General features: G+C 47.5%; 1 protein-coding gene across 1 annotated transcript in view; it reads right to left on the bottom strand.

The window, feature by feature from the left end:
• Positions 1-1,450: 1,450 nt before the first annotated feature.
• ZHX2 (zinc fingers and homeoboxes 2) overlaps positions 1,451-23,447 on the bottom strand; it is a 118,321-nt gene continuing 96,324 nt past the window's right edge. Inside the window, exons 3-4 of the mRNA XM_087825164.1 lie at positions 9,019-11,780; positions 1,451-2,672 (exon numbers count right to left, since the gene is read on the bottom strand). Of these exons, the coding sequence (XP_087681290.1) occupies positions 9,023-11,539 (2,517 nt within the window). The 5' untranslated portion in view covers positions 11,540-11,780 and the 3' untranslated portion in view covers positions 1,451-2,672; positions 9,019-9,022. The remainder of the gene's footprint in view (positions 2,673-9,018; positions 11,781-23,447) is intronic.

The following is a 23,447-nucleotide window of genomic DNA, read 5'->3' as shown; positions in this document are numbered from 1 at the left end:
GCAAAACTTGAGGTGCCAACTCTCAGGGCTTTGCAAGTGTAGGGTTGGCATTTGCATGACCTTGGCTCCTTAAATTTTGCACCTTTAGGTGCCTTGCTTGCTTTAACCTCATCCTGGTCCTGCAGATAGGAAGTCATGGAGGGCAGATGACATTTGAACAGAGACCAGATGCTCTTGCAGTGACCTGGTGGAGTGTGGTATCTACAGCATGAGCTTTGGGGTGGGTGGGGGAACTGGGGAAATTCCACTAAGCAAAAGGTATCCTTGCATCCTGAGTATGTCATAGACTGGGGGAATTCAGGGAACAAGGGATGAAGGGGTAAAGGAGGTCTGGGGGAAGAGATTAGTGGGCAGCTATCTCCAAGGCAACTGGAGTCCATAGCCCAATGGCTGCGTCAGGCAGGGGTTCTAAGCCAAGGGCCAGAACTTTCCCACAATACAACTGCATTTGACCTCAATATTGAGGGCATCTTCCAGAGAAGACCAGCCTCTTCTCAATCCCTGATCTTTCAGTGCCTCTTGTATTTGGGGCTGGGGGAGACAGGAAAGGTCCTTTCTCTTATCTGAGGTATATGCTTATGCATGCTTTTTACACATGCTTAGTTTAAATAAACTGGCCAGGAGTCTGTAAATCCTTGTAAAAATGAAACCAGAGATTTCCAAGTGGGGTCCCTGTACCAGCAGCATCAGCCTTACCTGGGAACTTGTTAGCAATGCACATTCTCAGGTCCCACCCGGATGTGCTGAATCAGAAACTTTGACCAGCTCTCCAGGTGATTCTGGTGTCTGCTCAGGTTTGAAAACCACTGGGAGCAGTGAGGGGCTCTTTAAACCTCACCTGGATAGAGAGACAAAAGCTGGCCTTCTTGGAGAGATGGCAGTCCCCAGCCACCAGCAGCCTAGGGAGGGAATTGACTTACCTGAGTTCACCTGAGAGTAAGCAGTGGTGTTAGACATGTCCTGTAGGTCTCATACCCACTCTGACAGTCTTTTCGGCAGTATTTTATATTTTTTATCCTCACTTGAGGATATATTTATTGAGTTTTAGAGAGAAGAAGGGAGAGAGAGAGAGAAAGAGAAACATCGATTGGCTGCCTCCCATATGTGCCCTGACCGGGGATCGAACCCACAACCTTTTGGTGCACAGGATGATGCTCCAATCAACTGAGGCCCCTGGCCAGGGTTCTGTAGTATTTTATGAATCTCTTTGTAAAGACCCTGGAGAAGTGAGGGCCTATCACTTATGTTTTAGTGTCCAAGAGATATGACAATGATTCCCACATCAACATTTACAGTGCTTTTAAAGTCCCAACTTGCGATGTCCAACCTCCCCAAGATTGAAAATGAGAAATGTGGTCATAATGGATTTGAAACAGTAGGTGGCTGGGTTGGAACCCTCTTGCCATGTCCTGGGAGCCAGACAGAAATGAAAGAACCAGGAACAGAGGAAAAGGTTATAAAAATGTTTAGTCTTTGCTTTATTGAGTTACAACAAAGGAGCAACAAGTTAGAAAAATTGTTTGTTTTCCAAACTCCCTAGCATTTTATTTGTGCAATGTACTCAAATGGGGGTGGGTGGGTTGCAAACACAATTCATATTGCAACATTTACACCAGAAACGTCTCCTGGTTTTTCTTCTTTAATAAAAGTTAGGGCTAACTGGGCAGGAAAGTGCACTCAGGAATCTAAAATTGGCCCAAAACAAACACACAAACAAAAAATCAATTCATGGTGAGGCTTCAAGCTGAAATCTTGTCAAACACCACACTGGAAAAAGGCAATTAGGAACAGAAATGAAAACCAAAGCGGTTCATCTTTGTACCATCGAGATAGGAAGATCTCTTTTCGTTGTAATTTCACAAAAGTAATGATAATGCTAAGAAAGTGGGAGCCCTCTCTGCGGGTATCTAAAAAGGTGCTTAAAAAGGACAGCCACCTGCTCCCCAGGTATCCCAGCGCTGGTTAGACCCAAGGTCCGACTAAGAGGTCAGGCCACTGAGAAACCAGACCTGTAGGAGGCCGTTCAGAAAGGCCTGTGTAGCGACACACAGAGGTGGCTGGGGGGGGAAGTGGAAATGGATTCGATTTGGAAGATCTGCCATCTGTAAACTCTCTCCAAGTTGAGACTGATGCCTTCTCCCCGAGAAATCTCCCAAATTTCAAACTACCTTTAAAAATGAACTCTCCCTACCTAAAATCCAGTAGATATAATGGTACTAATGCTAATATTACCCCTCCCCCAAATTAATAAAATAAAAATAAAAAATAAAAGGAAGAAAGAAAAAAGCACGCGTGATCAGACCCCCCCTCCTGGAAAAAACCTGCTGATGGTAGTGCTGGAGATGGAAATGGCCCACGATTAAAAAGGTAGCAAAATTCCCACATTGTACAAATTGGTTCCAGTAGAGCAAGAGGTGGGAGACAGGGCAGAGGAGCCAACTATTTACAAGGACCCATTGAAAACGCAGTAGTAGGACTTTGGCACGATAAACAATTCCCACCGGTCCTCTGGGAGGCGCCTGGGTTCCTGCTCCTGCAGGGACAGGCCAGCTGAGTAGTTCTGCTTGGAGTCTCTGGCCAGGTGGCCCACTGCAGGCCTGGGAGGGAAGTTCTCTTCTTTCTTCAGAGACAGAGCATCTCCTGTATCAGCCCAGCAATTCTGTCCGGCTTTCCTAGAAGATGACACAACACCAGAGAGACAAGATGTCAGGGAGACGGTGGAAGGAGGCAGGGGCTGCCTCTCACTGGCTTTGGAGGGTGGGGGGAACAAGAGGAGAGACACAAGTTTGAGGCCCGTTTTAAAGTGTTTCCTGAGCACAATCTAATGTCATGGGAAGCACCCCGAGAACACAGGTTGGCTTTCTGGGGAAGGACAGGAGGTGACCTGTGTGATTCTTTCATCATTACAACAACCCTTAATTAGTCCTGTACAGGCGGCCAGTCACAGCGGCTCCTAAAAGGCTCCGGAGTCAGACAAATTGAGATTCTGGTTCTGACCTGCCCACCTACTTACCCTGAGGCAGTGCACATGTGACTTATTCTGCCCAGGGCTTAGTTTTCACATATGTAAGACATGGTGGATAATAGCATCCATCTCTTTGAATTGTTGTGATTAAACAAGCTGGCATAGGAACCAGCAGTTGGAATAGTGATCAGTACATGGCATTATAGATGCTTCCATTGCTTTTGTTACACGGAGCCATTTCCAAATATGGTAGGATATATAACAGTAACCATAATAAGATGGAACATTTTAAGTGTATTTTAAATTTAATGTTTATATCAACTCTCAGTGGTGGTATTATTAACATTCACATTTTACAGGTGAGGAAACTGAGCACAGAGAGGTTAAATAATAACTTGCCTGAGATCACACAGTTAGTGAGCGGCAGGCCACGATTCAAACCCAGGCAATCTCCAGAGCCTGTGCTCTTAACAAATGAACAGTATTTACTGAGTCAGTATGGAGAGATGCTTAATTCTGATATTCTTGAAGTGATGAAAATAGTCCTAAGACCTTGTTATGAGTTGAATTGTGTCCCCCCCAAAATGTAGGTTGAAGTCTTAATCCTTAGTACCTTAGATTCCACCTTGACCAGTCCAATTAATTGCTCTTCCCCACACTCAACCTCAGTCCTACACACATAGCCTCTCCCTGCACAGAGCCACCATGCTACAATAGAGAGCATGTCTGCTTTAAAGACAGGGGCTGGGGGTCCTGTGCACAGCCACATTCCCTCTGGGTGGGTACACGGAGCACGGCAGCCTCCTCTTGTGTCCCCAAGGAACAGGTTTTCCCCCAGCAAACAGGGTCTTTCACCACCTTTGAAAAGGAGGCTGCCTCTGGTTAGATGTCCACCTGAACAGTTCTCAAGGCTCCAGGAAATAAGGCCCAGGGTGGGTAGACAGCTACTGTTCCTCCCATTCCCAACCGGAAAGCTAGATCCAGGGTCTGCCCACCTCCTGGCTGTGTGCCGAGGTCAGTTAAGCTCCCTGAACCTTGCTCATTTCCGTAATTCATACCCAACAGGCTGCTGGGAGGGTTACAGATGAGCCGTGCAACGCAGGCAGGTGCTCCAGGAATATTGCTTCATTTTTCCTTGAGGAAGGCCAGGTGTAAAATTAGGGCCTTAGGTGTAAGTAAACTCGTGTGTGTGTGTGTGTGTTTGTGTGTGCATGCACGCGCGAGAGTATACACATTGTTCCCTCTCTCATAAAGGAAACTGAACCCTGTCCCTTCAAGTGATTGGCAGAAACTGTTACTTTATAGATAAACCTCAAAACCAAGGTGGTTCTCTATCTGGCAATGAGTTTTTTCTTCTTCCCTGGGTAATTTCTTGTGGACATGAACTTGCAGAATTCTCCAAGCATAGGCATTAATAAAGAAAAAAAGCTGAAAATGGCCCTTAAAAAAATCCAAAACAACAGCTTGCAAGTCCAAAGGGGTGACTCAGAGAAAGGAGGACGGAGCAATTTTTTTGGCTTTTGCAGAGATCCCAGATGCCTGTGGAAACACCCGTGGAACAGCTGGACTTCGATTCTCCTTTGGCCTTTGGCAGGGTGTGCAGCTGTGGGCAGGGCTCAGGCTGTGGGGCCGGCAGCACTCTCAGTGCATCTGGGAAGACGCTCAGAGAAGACGAAAAGGAAGCAGAGGCTGGGCTGGTTCCCCCGGCAGCCAATCCCGGCTTGCAGGCCGCCTCCCTGAAAGGCCTTGTCCCAGGCGCCATCAGTTCTCTTTGTCGAGTGTCCCTGTGCTGGGGCCCCAGCACAGGCTGTCCTCAAACTGCCTGGTTAATTGTACATCTTGTGATGCCTGTAATGACATGGACGGTGCCCACAGTGTTCACTGCTGACCCCTGCCACCCCCTTCCTGAACTGTGGCGCACTAAGGATAAATTCGCATTTTGGGTTTATTTTCTAAGAGTATCACAGAGATTTTGACTATGTGGCCTCTTGCTAATCTCTTTCTCTCTCTTTTTTTTTAACCTCCTGGGTTTCTACCCAGAATCTTACCCCTTGGTCACAGGCATTCCCCATGGCAGACAGCCAACAACCAGATGGATCACCTGAATCTAGAGCACCAGGTCTCAGCTTTGGGAGGAAACTGCAGAGTCATTGGGCCCACTTCCTTATGGCCACTATCTAAACATTTCTACCATGTGGATGTCCAGCCTCTCCCTGAACACTGCCCAGGACAGGGAACCCACTGCTTCCCATAGCCACCCCTTTCTCAGGGACAACTTGGAATGTTAAAAAATAGTATCTCTAATTCTTTAGCAAAATCTGCTTCTCTATTATTTTAACCATTGGGGAAACATGAAACAATCAGAATTCTTTCCCCATGCAATAGCTTTCTGTTTCTGTTTCTCTTTCATTTTCCCTGTAAGGATTTCCCAAAGCCCTTTGGACTCGGGAGAGAATAGCACTGTATTCCATGAGAAAGCAAAACAAGCACCGTGATCGTGATTTATTATCTCTCAATCATATTTCTGAGTTAAGTTGCCTTTTATAAGTGGGGGCATGGCCTGATTTTAATTAGCATTGAGATAAGGAAAATACGGTGGCATAGAGAGGGATTAAGTAATTTCCCAGGGGACAGGGAGAAGTGCGTACACCCAGACTCATCACACACCAGGCTCGGTCAACTCTGGCACATCTGGCAGAAGCTCCTTCCCTGCAGCAGCGTGGGGAGCCTTTGGGGTGGGGAAATTGCTGAGACTTATGAGCCAGGTAAGCGTCCTCCAGGCTGCTCTCGGGGAGGCTCAAGGCAGAAGGAATCAGAGGGGTCCCTGGCCCTTCCCGCCCTTTTCCAATCACTGAATTTTACCCAGGGCTTTCAACAGATTTGAGCAAATGGGATCATACTTGAAACTCACTAGGCAGACTCCGGATGTGGTTACGTGTGTGGGTTTGAATCCCAGCTCCACCACTTCCTAGCTCAGTGACCTTGGGTGGATCAGCTTTCTGTACCTAATTCTCATCGACCATAAAATGAAGAGAATAGTGTTGACTTCAGAGAATGTTGCGTTCACACACATAAAGTGCTTGAGCAGTACCTGGCACAGTGAATGCTCCACAAAATAAAATAAAATAAAATGGAAAATAGCAACAAACAACCCCCAAAAGCCATGCATTATTTCCAGGATTATGAGATGTGTAACAACTGAACTCAACAGCAGTTTCCTAAATAAACATGTATTTAAATAAAGACATCACTGAATATTTATACATTTCAAGAGAACCACGTGTTCGATTCATAAAACCTGTGAAGGAATTTGGAAAGCATTTTTTCTCTCTAAGTTTTAAGGTCCAGGATGCCACCACTAGGGCAGACTGCAGCCCCTTTCTGAATGCAATGGCTCCTCTGAAATATCAGGGAACCGATGCGGGATAATGGACGTTGCCAGGTATTGAGTGGATCTTAGCATCTCATTTAGGAATATTTTACAGAGCACGCTAGTGGCATTTACTATAAATAAACATAAAAAAGGGTTCCTGGGTGCTCCTGGTTCTTTTGGGAGATGGGTAGTTCCTATATCTCTGAGTTATCTAATGCTAATTCAAAAGTCAACTCCAAAAACCCTAGGGCTTCCCCTCCAACCCTTGCCACCGGGGGTGGGAGCATATGTCAGAAATAAAAGAGGCAGGGATGACAAGTGGGAAGAGTGAGGCTCTGGAATGAAACCAAGGTGCTGGCTGGGTGAATAGGGGTAAGTTCCTTGGTTTCTGAGTCTCAGTTTCTGGGTTTATAAAAACATAGAGAACTTATCTCTCAGGGTCACTAAGGGAATTGGCTAAGACCATCTGTGGCCAGAGCACCTAGCTCAGCTTCTGCTACTCAGGAGGCCCTGTCCCTTCCATTTCTCCTCCCTTCCTTTCCAAAGCTTCTCTTTATGGTTTCAGCATTGCTTCATCTTCTACTTCCCTTGAGGGTCAGGCACAGTGGCATTTTCAACTGTTGGTGATGGTAGCTTGGGAGAGAAGGGAGGGGGACAGGTGGCTGCAGGGGCCTCTGGGAGCTGCCACCCCGAGACAACCTCCCACTCAGTGATGGGCATCTGGAAGCAACACCTGAGCTCACTCTGGAATATAGGGACACTTAGCACCCTTATACTCACACTCAGCAAATACAATTAGTTCAGAATAGTTTTTGCCAGTTGTGGGAAACCATTGGGTTTTCTTGTAGTTTGCCTTTCCTCATCATTAACTGAATCCCCACTGAAATTTGACTTTCAGTCCACACCAAACCTCTTTTGGCTTCTCAACTGCATCATTCTTTTTCTTGTCTCTGGACCTTTGCCTATCTGTTCCTTCTCCGTGAACCACTCTTTTCCTTGTCTGTGTATTTGGCTAACTCCTTTCCATCAGCTAGCCCCTGAGTCAGATGTCTCTTCCTCCAGGAAGCCTTCCCTGACCCCCAGCCTGGGTGCTCCTCCTGTAGGCTCCCACACATAGCTGTTCACGTCTCCATCACACCAGGGATCACCTTGGCTAGTAAAGGACAGACCAATTTCCTCTCTTCTTGGCCTGACTGAGCTCCATGGGAACAAGGACTCTGTCACCTGTCTTCTTCATCACATTATCTCCAGTGCCTAGCACAGCAGCTGGCACACAGTAGGTGTTCAGGATGCATTTGTCAAATTGTAGACTTGTATCATGTATTAGAAAAGGCCAAGGACAGAAGACAGGGAAAACTAGGAGCTTTCAGGAAGATTCTGACTGGACAAAACCCATCGCTTCTTCAATGAGAGAGATAGGGGCCAGGCTGGTAGGGTTTTGCAAGAAAGTGGCCAGAGGGAGTACAAAACCAAGGAAGCCAGACGGAGGTGGGTAGTCAGTGCTACCTGTGACATCAGCAGCCCTCTTCCTGTCATGCCCGCTCCTCTCTGCGCTGCTTCCTGACCTGCAACCCCTTACCACTTCCTCCTGAGAAGTCGGAGGAAGGCCTGAGGGCATCCCTGAGTGGCTGCTCATTAAATTGCTCTACTCGTAGCTGATGGAACTGGCTAAAACAAGGTTTCTGGAAGACTTTATTTTTTTGCCAGGTGCTTCATTTCATTACTGAGTAAGTGAATGAATGAGTGGCATGGCCAGCCAAAGTTGTCCAAATTCATGAATAAAGAGGCGTGGTAATTTCCAGGGCTCCCTTTGGGCCTTTATCAATCATTCTGGCAGTCCTTACCTTTATTTTATTATTTTTAACAACACGGGGGTGGGGAGGCCTTTGTGATTTGGCCAAGGTGGACCTTTCCTTCCTGTATCCCTGTTCCTACTACCTCCCACCCCCAACTCTGACACCTTTTCTAAGCGCACCACCAAGCAAGCTGCTGAGCTTTAGGCCCTGATTTGCACGGACCTCCTGTGAAGCACAAACACCAAGGGTTTGGGTGGCATGTCCCATTATGTGGATGACATGGCCATTAGTAACCATGGCAACCTCCCTTCCCAGGCCTTTGTGGCTCCACAGGCCTAATTTACACCAGTCTCTCCCAGACTGAAGGGGTTCTGGGGACCCAATCAGCAAAGCTAGAAGCAGGGTTACTTAATGAGACACACAGGGCACCTTCCGTTCGCCATGACAAGGCAAATACCCAAACCGTTCCGGTTAATTGAGATGACCCCAACTCTATAGCCAGAAAACTTAGACACCTATTCTTTAAAAATCCAAAACGAAAAAAGGAAAAAAAAAAAAAGGGAAAAGACATCCTTTTCATGTTTTTTCCCCTTACAGCAGTGAACACAAAACTGGCTGTTACAATTGCAACTAGACTTTAGAACAGACAGTTCCCAAAGGGTGGTGTCCAGACAGGCCACAGGCCACAGTACTGTCACCCATTGGCACAGTCTTTCAAATAAGGACATGAAATCTACGAGCTCCAATTTTTCTTCCTTTAAAAAAAAAAGAACCCATCACTTTGTCAACATCTCTGTACCCTACAAATTCTAGTGACTCTAGCAACCAAAGGAAAGCAAGCCAGCACCCTCCCCTAGTTGCCCGGGGGAAACAGGTGGCATTACCTGTCTAGGCCTGGCCAGCCTCGGCAGGGGCACTGTCGGAGTCCGAGTCGGCCAGCTCTGCGGTGCCTTCGGGGGCAGTCTGACTCCAGCTGTCTGACCGGTCAGAGATGGCATCTTCCTCTCCGACTGTCACCTCCACCCAATCCACAACGCCCGACTCCTCGTTTTCGTCACTACCCTGGCCATCTTGGCTGTTGCCCTCTGACCTGTCCAAGGTGGCCTCTGAGGGCTTTGCCTGCAAACTGTCTTTTGCTGGCTCGCTGGCCACTTTCACCCTGGGTACCAACTTCTCCAAGTCCTCTTCGCAGAGCTTTTTGGGGTCCTTGTGGTACTGTGGACCCACCTCGCTCCCATTCTTTGGGCTCTCGGTGATGACGGCTTTGGCTGCTTTCCTTGACAGGGTGTCGTAGCCGTGGTCCTCCGCTACGTGCTGCTGCTGCTGGTACTGCTCCATCCACTTTAAGGTCCCAGTTTTCAGCAAGCATCTGTTCTCTTTGAACCAACGCACAATTTCAGTTCGGACCAGGCCAGTCTTTGCTGCTAACTGGTCATACTCCTGGGGTGTAGGCCACTGGGTTCTTGCAAATGTGCTCCTCAGGAGATGAACCTGTTCTTGACTTTTTGTAATTGCTGGTGAAGGGCTGGGCAGAGAACTGACCAGCTGGGCACCGGAGAGCTGGTCAAGTCGAGACAGAGCACCGTTGGGGGTCACCCCATCCTGGCCTTTTTTGCCAGACCCCATGGAATCCAAGACCGCTTGCTCCATGCTGTCCCGGAGCTTCCGCCTCTCAGAGAACCAGGAGTCGATCTCCCTCCTGCTTAGCTTGGTCTCCACCCTCAGCCGATCCAGTTCTGCTTGGGTCGGAAAAGAGCTTTTCAAAAAGCTGTCTTCCAGGATTTTAACCTGACCCTGTGTTTTCTCTTTGAACTTCTGTGGGGCAAAGTCTGGGTAGGGATGGTATGTGCGACTGTGTCGGGAGGTCGAGATGGCCATCTGGTCTTTGGCAAGGGATTCGCTGGTAATGTGGACGATGCCCCTTTGACACCGATACCGGTGGTCACTGAACCACTTCTTGATCTCACTCCTGGCGAGGCCGGTTACCTCGATGAGTCGGTAGACCTCAGCCTCATCAGGGAACTGGCTCTGGAGAAAGCTTGCCTTGAGGTGGGCTATCTGCTCCTTTGTCTTCTTGCGGTCGCTGGCCGGGGTCAGTGAAGGGTTGGTCACCTTGGGTGGGGGCTCTGGCACCTGAGCGACGTGTGGACGCTTGGGCTCGGGGGCAGCTTGGGGAGTCACTAAAGGTCTCTTCTGGCCATGGTTGGTCATTCCAGCCACGGCAAGCGTGATGGGGGAGCAAGAGACGGTTGTTGACCCGCTGGTCACCTGAGTCAGCACGAGGCTGGTCTGGCCAAGGATCTGGCATGGTAGAGCTGTCTGGAGGATGGGCTGTGATATCTTTGTGGAGGCCAGCTGGGTGGGCAGCACAGTGATTGTCGGGGGGACTGTCTGGATGGTGCCATTAAACATCTTCTTCCGGGCCTCCTCCACTTCCTCCGGGGACCAGCTGATACCGTGCTTTAAGCGCTGGGTTGCAAACCAGATTCTGATGTGCTCTTCTGGGTGTTTGGACGCAGCTGTCAGCCAGGACAACTCAGCCTGGGTCGGGTAAGGGAACTTGTTGAAGGAATTGATCATGGTGGCGTTCGTGTCCAGGGCAGAGTTGTATTTGGTAGTATTCAGCGGGACGGGGACCTTGGGGACAAGGTTGATATTTGGTGGGAGCTGGACAGAAGGCATGACATGCCCTAACTCCTGGAGCAGCTCCACACTTCCAAGTCTCGAGAGGATCTCAGCTGCGTCTGTCACCAGGCGGGCAGTCCCTTCCACATGGTTCTCAGGGGTGGTGTCCTCAGGCTTCTTGGGCGCCTTCTTGGCATCACCTTTCGGTTTCCCTGGCTTCATGATGGGGGTTTTACTCATAGAGATCCCAGGGTCGCCGTCACCGCTCCCCGGGCCGCTGGTGGTGATGGACACGACATGGTTGGTGGCTTCGATGGACTGCTCTAGGACAGTTTGATTATTGCGCTTGATCAACTTCAGCTTGAAGTTGGTCTCCCCGGGATGGAACTTGGAGTTGTGGTCAGACAAGGAGTCGTACTTTTTGGTTGTGAAATTACATTCGGCACACACGTAGAGGGGGTTGAGAATCACGTTGGGGTGCTGCATGTCCACGTGCTCCGTGAACTCGTTCAGGTTTTGCGTGGAGTAGGGGCAGTATTTGCACTCATAACCACCTTGGAGCTTTTTGGATGGGTTCTCCCCTGTCGATTTCACCTCTATCACTTCATTTTCTTTGGAAGAGTTTTCAGGTTCCGCTGCCCAACTGTCCTTGGCCATTTCAGGCTGTGGCGTGCTGATCCCTTTTTCTTTGGCCCTGTCTCCTTCCTCGGGCACATCTTGTTCTAGTACTTGTGATGTCCGAACCATGCACGGGGTTGTGGATTTTCGTTTGCTAGCCATGGTGCCTGTCTGTGTGCAATGGCTTATTTTGGGGTGGGGTGGGGGGCACTTAGGGAGGGGGCAGTAAAATTTTTAGAACAAACTTATTTGTTTGTTCAAAGAAAAGCTCTTGGCTTTATCCCCCCTCTGATGACTTTGGCTTCCCTTCAATGCTGAAGTCTAGTGTTTGAGTTTCCAGAATGATCTCAGCACAGAAAATTGTAACTGATCCAAGAGTAAAACACAAGAGGCAGCATCGTATCTGTGGGACAAGAACAAAGATAGGTCAGTGCTTCTCTACATGGCCAAAGAAATTAGCATTTCTTTTTGAGTTTCCCTCATGCCCATCCCAACTGGCACTCAAAGCAAATACCCAGGTACGTGTGAGAGTGAGTGCACGTAACAACGAAATATCATTCTTCTTCTCTTCCCTTCTCTGGGAAGGGAAGTGGGAACTGGTCCAAAACAAGCAAACGAGGGTGCAGCTCACTCTTTCACGTTTAGAGATAAATGGATCCAGAAAAGCAACAAAGATACTGAGACCTGAAGTGGTGGGTGGGGTGGTGGAGGGAACGTTGCAGGTGAGATGAGGCTGGGCTCTCCAGCTGCTTTAATTGTTAGAAGCAAGATGCTCTCTTGGGGAGGGGAAGTGGCATTTATAGGGGCATTAGAAAACAGATACGAGCTTTTGTTTCTTATCATAAAAATAAAATCACTATAGATAATCCAGAAAATGCACTGAAATATAAAGGAGAAAGAAATCCCCCCAATATTATAGTTTCTTCATTTCACTTGAAAGGCTCCCCATTTCTATAAATATGGAATGATTTTAAAATGTCTGCATGATGCTACATTGCAGAGATACAACCTCCAGAATATATTTAGTCATTCAGCTTTTGTTGGACGTTTATTTCCAATTTTTGGTTCTTTTCAACAAAACTGCAATTGACACATTGAGTCCTTGTTTCTGATAACTACGTTCGGACCAGTGCTTAGAAATAGAAGCACTGGGTCAAAGTGGATCAACATTTTAAGTTCTCTTGACTCAGATGGCTGAGTCTTTGCCATCTTGACCATTTGGCCTTTCCCCGGGCAGTGAATGGGAGTGCCTAGCTTACCACTCAACCTACATGAACTACTACCATGAAAAAACCTGGCCAATTAATTACATAGGTTAAAACAATTTTAATATGCTTTGTGCTTTTTCTTGATTGCTAATAAGGTTGGATGGTTTTCAAAGACTTACTTGCCATTTGTATCCTTTCTTTGTGAATTGTCTGTTTATGCCATTTTTATACTGTGATGCTCAGTGGTTTTATTAATTTGTGAGAGTTCTCTCTATGTTAAGAATATCAGTACTTTATTGGTTGTAAAATTTCCCCGGTCTGTCATTTACCTTTCAGTTTTTCATATGGTGCTTTTCATGTTTTACATGTAAAGTTTTTAGTTTTTGGGTAGCATATTTATTAATTTTTTTTTCTTGTGGCTTCCTTCATCGTGCTTTTATATATAGAAACTTATTTCCTGCCTTGTTTTCTTAAAGTCAGGACCAGCTCCGTGAGGCCAGGTACTTGCCGGCATGGAGGCTACAGTGTTTCTGGCAAAGTCTGCTGGTTCAGGTGCACACTGTTCAAAGTTGGCAAAAATGAAAATGAACGAACGAATAGAATGCATGTTAAAACTCCAACACAGTCCCTCCTATGCTCTATGGTGAGTATCCCAACAGACCAGCTCTGCATCCCAGGTCTCACGCTGGGCCAGCTTCCCGGTGGGTCTGAACTGGGGACAGGCATCTTCTGCGCCAACCTACAGACACTCCACTTAAAGGACTTCAATATATGAATTTTTTTCGGTGGGGGGGGGGACATAATTCAGCCCATAACAGCTGGGCCGTGTAGTACTGTCTAAATACCCCTCAATGGCACAAAAATGATTTACTCATGCAGTCAACAGGTACTGACCGAGCCCCCATGAATGCTGGACGCGGTTCTAGTTCTGAGGATGGGGAGTGGAGAGACAGGAATCTCTCTTGGGAGCTCACATTCACGAGAATAATATGCAGAAGCTCTACAGTTGATAGACACCATGGAGAAAAGTCAAGCAGGGAAGAGCACAGGGGTGTGCAGCCAGGGGACCTGTGATTTTAAGCAAAGAGCTGGAGGACTCCCTCCACGAGAAGGTGTCAGCAACCATTTGAATGCTACACAGACACGAAGGAGAAAGAGTTTATGAAACACAGAGGGGGCTGCACTGAGTTTCATAGGACAGGGTGGCCAAAGGCTTGACAGGGATGGTAACGTTCTTCTTAGAAATAAAACGGCCACAACTGTGATGAACTGAAATGCTCCATACTTTGTTCACGAATCCTCATAACAACCCTGCAAAGCAGTTGTTATTAGCCTTAATTTACAGAGGAAAGGACCCAGGCCAGGGAGGTGAAGTGCCTTGCCCAAGGTCACAGGGTTCGTTTGTGGCAGAGCTGGGATTTGAACGAAGTCCGTCCAAGCTCTGAGCACACCACAAGGCCTCGGATAGTTAAGCAGGCCTCCAAAGACAGGATAGGATCCTGCCAGGTAGAGAGAAAGGTGGAGAGACTCCAATCAGAGGATTGTAGTGTTCCCAGAAGCGGAGACAGCAAGAGCAAGGAACCATCTGAGGAATCAAGGGCAGAATGCAAAGGCGGAGCTGGGAGGAGACTGACACTCAAGCTCCACTAGACTGTGAAAAGCCTTGAATGCCATGCTAAGGAGCTGGGATTTCATTCTGCTGGTAACCAAAGCCCTTCAGGCAGCTCCCTCTCTAAAATCAATTAAATAAAATCCCCATATATATATTTTAAAAGCTATTTCCTGTTACCTGTGTCTGTGCTTAGCTTTTATTGCTCAGTTGCTCAGACAGACAATTTTTTTTTTCTTAAAAGAAAGGGCTTGCTGATCTGGTTAAGTGTAGGCAGGAAAATGTAGTACCGAGATGCCGTTTAACATGCATAATCTTTATTATTCTCACAAGACCAACAGATGGCTGTGAGCTCCATTTCATAGGTAAAGAAACTGAGGCTTAGAGAGATTAAATGGGCTGCTGCAGAGGATGGAGCCTAGCTACTCCTGCCTCCATACCCACTGCTTGGTCCCTGTAACACACAGCTAATTGTTAACAATTCAATTTCCCAACACTGACTCTATAAATTAGATTTCTCACAAATTCCGAGTGGCTTTCCCCCTCTGGGAGTGTCCAAAGGAGTAAGATTTTAATTGAATTATAATGTCTTTTTGAAGTTGCTACTCTTGAGACTCTCTCTTATTAGATAGAACAAAGCTTGCACGGTCTCCTACAGCCAAAAAAAATTCAGTGGGTGAAATAATGTTTGTGGCTGTTCCATGGGGCCCACATTAGCGTCACCATGCATTTAGGTGACAGAGGGCTCTGAGAGGAGGCTGGTGTCTTAGTGGTGACCTGAGACACCACTCAGTTAGAGCTCAGGGTCAGAGAAAGCCAGCTATGCCAGAGAAGGCAGACCCTTCTGGGCCCGTGTGAACCTGGAGCCCAGAATTTACTCATTTACTCTGGCACGATGAATTCCAAAGCTCAGACTCTTTCAGCCCTTCAGTAGGTGAGACATGGCCTCCAGCCACCTTGCTTCTCCTCAGCACCCACCATTAGCTCCCACCTGCCCGGTGGAAGGGGCACAGGCTGGAGCCAGGCCTCCCTGGTTTGTCTGCCACAGCCAGGATGCCGGCATCACAGGCCCCAAACCCACATGCACGTGAAGGACACCAAATGCAGCCCTCCATTCCCCATGGCCAGCCTCAGTTCCTGCAGCTGGAAAAATGGGGTGAATCTGCACCTGCAGGACTGGACTCTGTGAGCACCTTTGACGCTGGCACATTCTGGTTCCCTAAAAGGGTGACCTTAATTTGAGAGCTAGTATTAGTGATGAAGGACTTGGCAAAGTGAGGTTCTGATGGACCATTCTGCACCCTCCTCCTCCTCAATCTACCCTCCGATCATCCCTACCTTTTCCCCCCTTTCTCCCCTCAGCTGCCAACCCCTGGATAAGCTGCTGCACCTTTATACCAGCTCATCTCACCTGAGTCATGCTGCTCCAAGATCTGTTTATTCATCTTCCGCACGTGCCCATAGAAATTTCCATGGCAACTGCACCAATGTTTTCCATTCTCCCAACTGCCTCTCTGTTTTAGCCTTCTATCATGCGAAGAAGATCAAGGTCACCTGATCAAACTCACAAGACAAAGGCCACCTTCTTCCCCATCTCCACACTCATGTCTTTTCTCTCCACCTCAGCGGAGGTAGCCAGACTCCCCACCATAAGGCTAGTAACCCTGCTACCTGGCCTCCACCCCAGAACTCATCACTTTTACCTCCTTTCACCCAATCCCCTGCCCTTTGGGTTACAAACACTCCAGGTTGCCTAAAAAAGTAAACAAAGCGAAACAAATGTGAAAAACAGCACTGAGTTTTCCAAAGCCGCTCAGTTCCATCGTCTATACATTATGGTACCAACTCTTGCCTCCCACGGCAGCGATGAAGGACTCAGGCTCGCCAGTGAAAGAGGCTTTCTTCTAGGTCGGGACCCGCCACTCGTCAGTGTGTGAGCCTGGACAAGTGACATCACTTTCTGAAGCTTCAGCATTTTTATTGCAATAGGGATGAAAATGGTACCCTGCCAAAGCGTTGCTGAGAGCATCCAGGGACCTATCTGAGCACAATGTTTGGCTCTGGGCCCCATTCACGATGAGCTCTGAGCTCACAACACAGGGTACCTGTTGTTAAAATGATGTAACCATCACACGTCTCATAGGCAGTTTGAGATTCCTGCTGTTCACCTCTTCTGTTACTGCACTGTTTACCCCTCGCCTCCCTGTATTCTGGTCTCCAGCTCTGTGGATGCCTTTTTAGGTAACTGCCAAATTGATCCCACATCACTGCCTCGGCCAAGGGGTGGGGGAGGCTTCCCCTGGCTTCCCTGGACTGTGCTCTTGGCTCTCCCCCCGGCAGCCCCTTCTTTGCTACCTCTTGCATTTTCTGCTCTGCACTTTCATGCCCTTGGCTCTTCCTCATGCCTTTCCCTCTCCGTCCTCTTGGTGATCTCATCCATCCCCAAACTCCAAGCTCATCCTTGCAGATGGATGTCCACCAGACCAGCCTTTCCAGCCCCGGCTCCTCTCTGCAGAGCCTCAAACCTTCTATTCTGACTGCTGGCTCACCGTGAGTTTGAACTACACAGACTTGTAAGTGGACAAAGGCTGGAACAGCCACTTGCCACTGAAATTTGGTTTGTTTAAAAAGCAAGACGAACATGATTCATGAAAACCAAGGAAAAGAATATGTAAATTAAAAAAAAGCATGAGCCATATCCCATAGGTTGGATAACAGACTCTACTCAGTTAGTCTCATCTGGAAGGTGTATCTGAAGGGAAATTTGGCACAGGCTGGGCTGGCTGGCCTCAGAGCCTCTTCTAAGTGTGTGCTCTGTGCACCTATGATCCTCACTGCGAGTCTCTCAAATTTAACACAAGAACCAAGCTCATCACCTGCCTCCTGAACCTGCTCTCTCTATAATGTTTCTTCATTTCAAGTAAAAGCACCACAATCTACTCAGCCATTCAGGCTGGAAACCTGGATTCCTCCTGCTCCTCTACTCTCTCCCCACCCCACAGTGCATTACGCACCAGGTCCTCCTGGCTGCTTCCTGTGTGTGTCCTAAGTCTTCATTCCTCTGCTCTAGGCTGAGTGCTCCTCAGGTTTCCCTCAGCAGCTGCAATCACTCCCTACACCTTGGCCTGGCCTCCGGGCTTCACCTGTTTGTGGCAGGCGTCACCTGTACAGCATCATTTCCTTCCTCCTTGGCAATGGCAGTCCAGTTCTTTCTAGAGAAAGACCCCAACCCATTCTTGGCCCATGTGGATCAACCAACAGTGGGCACGTGACTCGGTCCTGACCACTCCGAACATCATGTCCCCCAACAATAGTGAGTGCTTAAGGGATGGGATCATGACCCAAGTTGAGCAGTCGGAGCCAGTGCAGCTCCATTCTGGAGCTTTCTTTGGAACCCCTGGGAGAATAATGTGTTCCTTTTCTGGTGGATTTGCTGAAGGGATTTGGACATAAGTGCAGGAGCCCTAGCAGCCACATGAGGGGGACACTCCCGAGCGCTGAGCTGAAAGCTGAGTTGAGAGATGCAGAGAGTGAGTCCTGACAATCCCACTGAATGCTGCTATGCCTGAATCCGACATGCTCATGGACTTTTCCATTAGGTCAGTTTGCTTAAGTGAGTCTGATGGGCTTTCTTTTCTGTCACCTGTAACTGAAAATATCCTGACAGACGTCGTTTCAGGCCAACCTCCTCACTGCTGCCATTTCTTCCTAAAACAGCAGTTCTCAGTCTTTCCCCACCACGACAGACAAGCTGGGTGGCACGCCCACATGCAACATCATCTCACTCTTATTGTGTCGGTTATTATTCCACAGCATTCCTTGTCCCTTAAGAAAGAGTCTCAGGATGCCTCTGAGAGTGACACTTTTATAGGAATGCCCTTGAGTCCTCACTAACCAAGAAAAGCGAGTTATTTGCAAATTTCAATGCTTTATTTTTAGAAACAGACAACTGATGCCGTGATGGACCATCATGTTGCTAAACACAAATCTGACCATATTGTCCTCATCTTCAAAACCTCTCTAGGGGGACTGGGAGCTGGCTGTGACAGGCACGCCCCACTCCCCATGCCCATCCTCAGGCATGCTGGGCATTTAAAAAGGGAAATACAGCAGAAGACCTATCTTTCAGAAACAGAAACATGGACCTTGGAAAAGAGAACACAGCTCAGACATATGTTTGTTCACTCATTCACTCCTTCACTCCCTCACTCACTCCCTCACTCACTCATTCACTCACTGTTGAGTGCCTGCTATATGACAGGCACTGCTTTAGATGATCAGGAAATAAGACATAACATTCCTGCTCTCAAGGTACCTACAATCTAGGAGGGGAAGACAGAAAAATAAAAAACAACAAACTTACAGTGGTAAGTGCTCTGCAGAGAGTTTCTAAAAATGTGATGGTGACTGAAGAGCTACTTTCAATGAAGTAATCAGGGAAAGGCTCTTTGAGGAGAGGATCTACCAATCAAGAAAGAGGAGCCTGGACATGATGATGTATCTATGAGAACAGAGGAGACACACTGACTACTTAGGACATTCTACATTTACTGCAAAGTAATTTCTAAATTATGCAGTTATCATTTAAAAATTCTATTCTCCTTAAAAACACTTTTTTGAAAGGTCTTAAAAAGCTTCATTGAAAAGTATAACTTTTCATTTGTCAACATAAAAACAAAACCCTTCCATAGTTTTATAGTGGAAAAAATTTCTTCTTTTTCCTACCTAGGGAAATTCAGGAATAGTTGAACATGAGATAAGTTGAGAGCTCCAAACAGCTCCAAAAAGATAGAAGTGGGGAAGTTATCTGTGCGTCTAGGTCAAATTTTAGAAGAGATTTTAATCTCAAGGAATCGTTTTTACAAAGTGGATTAAAAAACAAAAACTATAGCATACAGTGTTTAAAGTAGTCAAAATAAAGCTCTATCTTATTAATAGAGACCTTGTACCCAAATGAGAGAAGCCAAAGGAGAAAAACCAGAATCGAGAAGGTCCATGGGGAACCAGAGCTGGAAGGCTCTTAGAAGTAACCGGAGCCTGTCCATCGGATAGGGCCAACCATGAGATCTGGGAAGGGACAGAGCACAAGTGTGGCAAGAGGACCCAGGATCCGTCCTTCATCATCAACTGTAGGATGTCAGTGGCCTATCTGCCTAGGGCAGCGGGGGTGAAGTTTCTCTCAGAAGCAGGCTGTGTTGGGGTGTTTTGCTGGGGGGTTGTCTGTCCCCAATGTCATGGTAAGATCAAGGTGTTTTGAGCTGAATTGGTCCTTGAGAAGGCAGTCAAGCAGAGTGGGTAAGTCCACTAGCTTTGGAATTAGAACACACCTGGGTTTGAATTGAAGCTCCATCCAACACCTACCAGTCGTATGACGTTGGGAAAATACTTCTTCTCTCTTAAGATGTGGTTTCTTTACCTACAAATCCAGAGGGAATGCCTACCTCATAGGATTGTTAGAATGCCACAAATGGTATAATGCGTATAACGACCCCATCAAAATACGGGGTACCTGCAAATGCTCAACAAACGGTAGCAATGCTGCTGATGAAGCAAGAGCAGCTCCACTATGATGTATTCTAGAGCCTAAATCAGGGTTGTAGAAAGATTATGACAAAGGGAAGGTTAAACTGATTCCCTGGAGGGGCTTGAGGTAGCTCGTGACTCTAGATCCAAGCCAGGGCAACCAGGAAATTGTCATTGTGTGTGTCTGCCTGGGTTTCAAATCAAAAATCTATCATATTGTAACTAACATCTTTACTACCTCTCTTTCTCTGAGCAATAATCTTTAAAAAAAAAGCAACAAGATTAAGACATATTTTGAAGCAAAATGGCTTATTTTTGCAATTAATATTTTGCAGTTAATTATCATCTTCTCCAAGGCAAAGCATCCTTTCTTTTCTGGGTAGAAAGAATCCTAACAGCCGCCACCACACACACGCACCCCCCCCCCCCCCCCCATCCACCCACAAATACGGAAAACCAGGGCTGGGGGAAGAGTGATGTGTTTCTGAAAGCGGAAAGAAATATCTTGCTGAGACAGAAAGAAAAAGGAATGACTTCTGTGGATTCTGGTTTTCCCTGTCTCACACATAAATAAATAAGGCGCTTTCAAATGTTTAAGATGGGCCTGCTCTTGATTTACAAGCCATCAAATTCTGCTATCAAAACATTTAGAGAGGCTGCGAGACTGGGGGGATTTGTCACATCGACAGCTCCCGGCGTAACCTTTCATTTGGCTCCTTGGGTGAGGCGCGTACACCCCGTCTTCCCGGAGAGCAGAGGAGCGAGATCTCGGCTCCCCAGGCACGGGGCAGGCGAGACAGGGCTTGTCAGCAGTCGCTGCTTCTGTGTCACATCCCGCTTTCCCTTCTGTCCCCCAGCCCTCCCTCCGGCCCACGCTCTGCATCCCCAAACCCACAGCTGCCTCCTGGACTCCTTTCATCTCATCCTCCAAGAGACTTCCCTTCCCCTCAAAGCCTGGAATAAAGGCTGACGGTTTACTTGTAGTCTCTGGTGCAACGTCCTCCACAGAGCCCTTCATCCGGGCCAGTTCAATCCCGTACAGAACCACAGCGATTTAAACTGCCCCCAGGGGTGTGCGTCTCATCTCTGCACGGGACACAGGGGTAGCAGGCTGAATAATGAACCCCGAAGATATCCAGGTCTTAATCCCTGGAACCTGTGAGTGTGACCTTATGTGGCAAAAGGGACTTTCATGATGTGATTAAGGATGTGAGACGGAAAGATCGTCCTGGATTATCCAGGTGGGCCTTAATATAATCACGAGTGTCTTTAAAAGAGGCAGGCAGATTACTGACTATATTTCCTATGCTGTACTTTGCATCCCTGGGACTAGTTTGTAACTACTGATTTGTACTTTTTAATCCCTTTACCTCTTCCACCCAGTCCCTCAATCACCTTCCCTCTGCAACCAGCAGTCGTTCTGTGTGTCTATGAGTCTGTGTCAATTTTGTTTGTTCATTTATTTTGTTCTTTAGATTCCACATATAAGTGAAATCAAATGGTGCCAGGTGGGTCCTGAAAATGTCAGTGGGAACACTTTGTAAAGTATCTGGTTGTCTAACCACTAGGCTGTACACCTGAAACCAGTGCAAACTAATACTGAATGTAAACTGTAATTGAAAAATAAAATTTAAAGTTCTTAAAAAAAAAAAGAGGCAGGCAGAGGGAGATTTGACTACAGCTGAGGAGGAGGCACCTGTATTTTTTAAAGCCCAATTCCAATGTGCAGTCCAGTTTGGCAAGCACTGGTCTCAGGCCAGCCACTTCCCAGGAGACTGGGAGCAAGGGTAACACTCTATGGAAGACACTTTAAGATTGGGGGGGGGGGGTTACTGTCACTCTGTTCCCCTGCTGGTGGGGTCGTAAATCCAGGCTGTCATCCCAGTTGAGCAGTTGTCAGAAAGAACTGGTCATTCTACTTATGTTCTCTGCTCCATCCCAGTTCCACTGTCCCAGGTCAGGCCTTTCTCCTGCGTCATCTGAACTATCACAAGAGTCTCCCAATCTATCTTCCATACTCGGCCACTGGGCTTTTCCAGGGCATTGTCTAAACAGCTGCCTTGTGATCTGTCTGGAAAACAGATCATGGCACACCACTCCCTGGCTAAACCCTCCCCTGGCTCCCTAGTGTTCCCCAAAGGCTGTCCAAATTCCTCAGTATCATCTTCAAAGCCCTACCGATACTGTCTGGGCTTCTGATTCACCCTAAGGGGCACGCTCTGAACCTGTCCTGCACACATCCACCTCTAGGCCTTGTTGACACTGTTCTCTGCCTGGAGTGGCTCTCTCTCCAAAGTCTTCCCATCGAACTTAGCCCGTCTTCCAAATCTAGCTCAAATCCTTTCTCCCACAAGAATCTGTCTGATTCCCTCTGCCAGATTGTTTGGTCCCTCCCCCACTCTCAAAGACCACAATGTGAACTTTCCACAGGGCTCTATTAGAGTTACTGGTCTAGGTGTCTATGCCCCAGTGAGTCAGGGGCTCATTCTGGGCAAGGACTCTGTTCTTTTCATTGCTGTGTCTTCCACAGCTCTGAGCACAGGGGCCTGCTCAGTAGCTGCTCAACAGACGTTTACTCAAACCATTAACATCAATCACACCCCGAAATATACTCTAGCTTGCACATTTCCTTGGTATCCAATGCAATCTGCAGAAGACAGGGCTCACTAAGAACCCCATTTGGCAATTTTTTGGTTTCGAGGGGGCAGCGAGTTAGTGCTCTCTCTAGGAGCTTTTGTAACAGCTGACAGCAGAGTAAGTTATATAGTCTCCCCTGTATTTTTCTTAATAGCAGGATATCACTGACTCAAGCTCAAAGCAGGACCAGGAGTCTGTTAATACTCCTGTAATGTTAGCAGCACAAATAACCCCAGCAAGAGCAACTCAGAGTCCCTCAGCCGCCTAGCCACCTAGGATCAACCCACAGGATATGGGGCATGTTGGATCTCATACTCTCTGTCTGGGCCACTGGCTGTTCATTGATTGAATGAATGAATGAACCAGTCAACTGATTAAACATGTACTGAGGGCCAAAACTGTTTTGGGCACTGGGAATACTATCCTCTGGAGAGTATTTGGGAGGTGTGGGTTATGACCCTGAGAGACAGAGAAAAAGAGACTGGATATGAGATGGCATGAGGTCAGGCTTTGGCCCAAGCCCATCTCTGCTCACCACCTGTTATGGGTTGAATTGTGTCACCCCCCAAAAAAGATATGTTGAAGTCCCAACTCCTGGTACCTCAGAATGTGAGTATATTTGGAAGTAGGGTCTTTATGGCAATAACCTAGTTAAAACGAGGTCATTAGGGTGGGCCCTAATCCAATATGACTTATAGAAAGGGGAAATCTGGATGCAGAGACAGGCATGCACAGAGGGGAGATGGCGTGAAGAGACACAGGGCTAAGATGGCCATCTACAAAAGCCAAAGAACACTTAAGGCTACCAGACTCTAGGAGATAGGTCTGGGACAGCACCCTCAGAAGGAGCATGGCCCTGCTGACATCTTAACTCAGACTTTTGGCCTCCAGAATGGGGAGACAATAAACTTCTGTCATTTAAGCCACCTAGTTAGTGCTTTGTTGTGCCAACCCTAGGAAATGAATACAACACCCAATGCAGGGATCTTTTCTTTCCAGGTGACCGTGGCCTGGTGAAGGTGGGCCTGGTGGATTCTGCCGATTTTGAAAATCTGGACTCATCTCTCATCAGGGAAGAGCACAGTGACTTGGA

This window comes from Miniopterus natalensis, chromosome 16 (assembly GCF_054644295.1).
Source record: "Miniopterus natalensis isolate mMinNat1 chromosome 16, mMinNat1.hap1, whole genome shotgun sequence".
In the NCBI taxonomy this organism is placed as follows: domain Eukaryota; kingdom Metazoa; phylum Chordata; class Mammalia; order Chiroptera; family Miniopteridae; genus Miniopterus; species Miniopterus natalensis.
The sequence above is the reverse complement of the archived record's forward strand: the minus strand, read 5'-3'. Positions and strand labels throughout refer to the sequence as shown.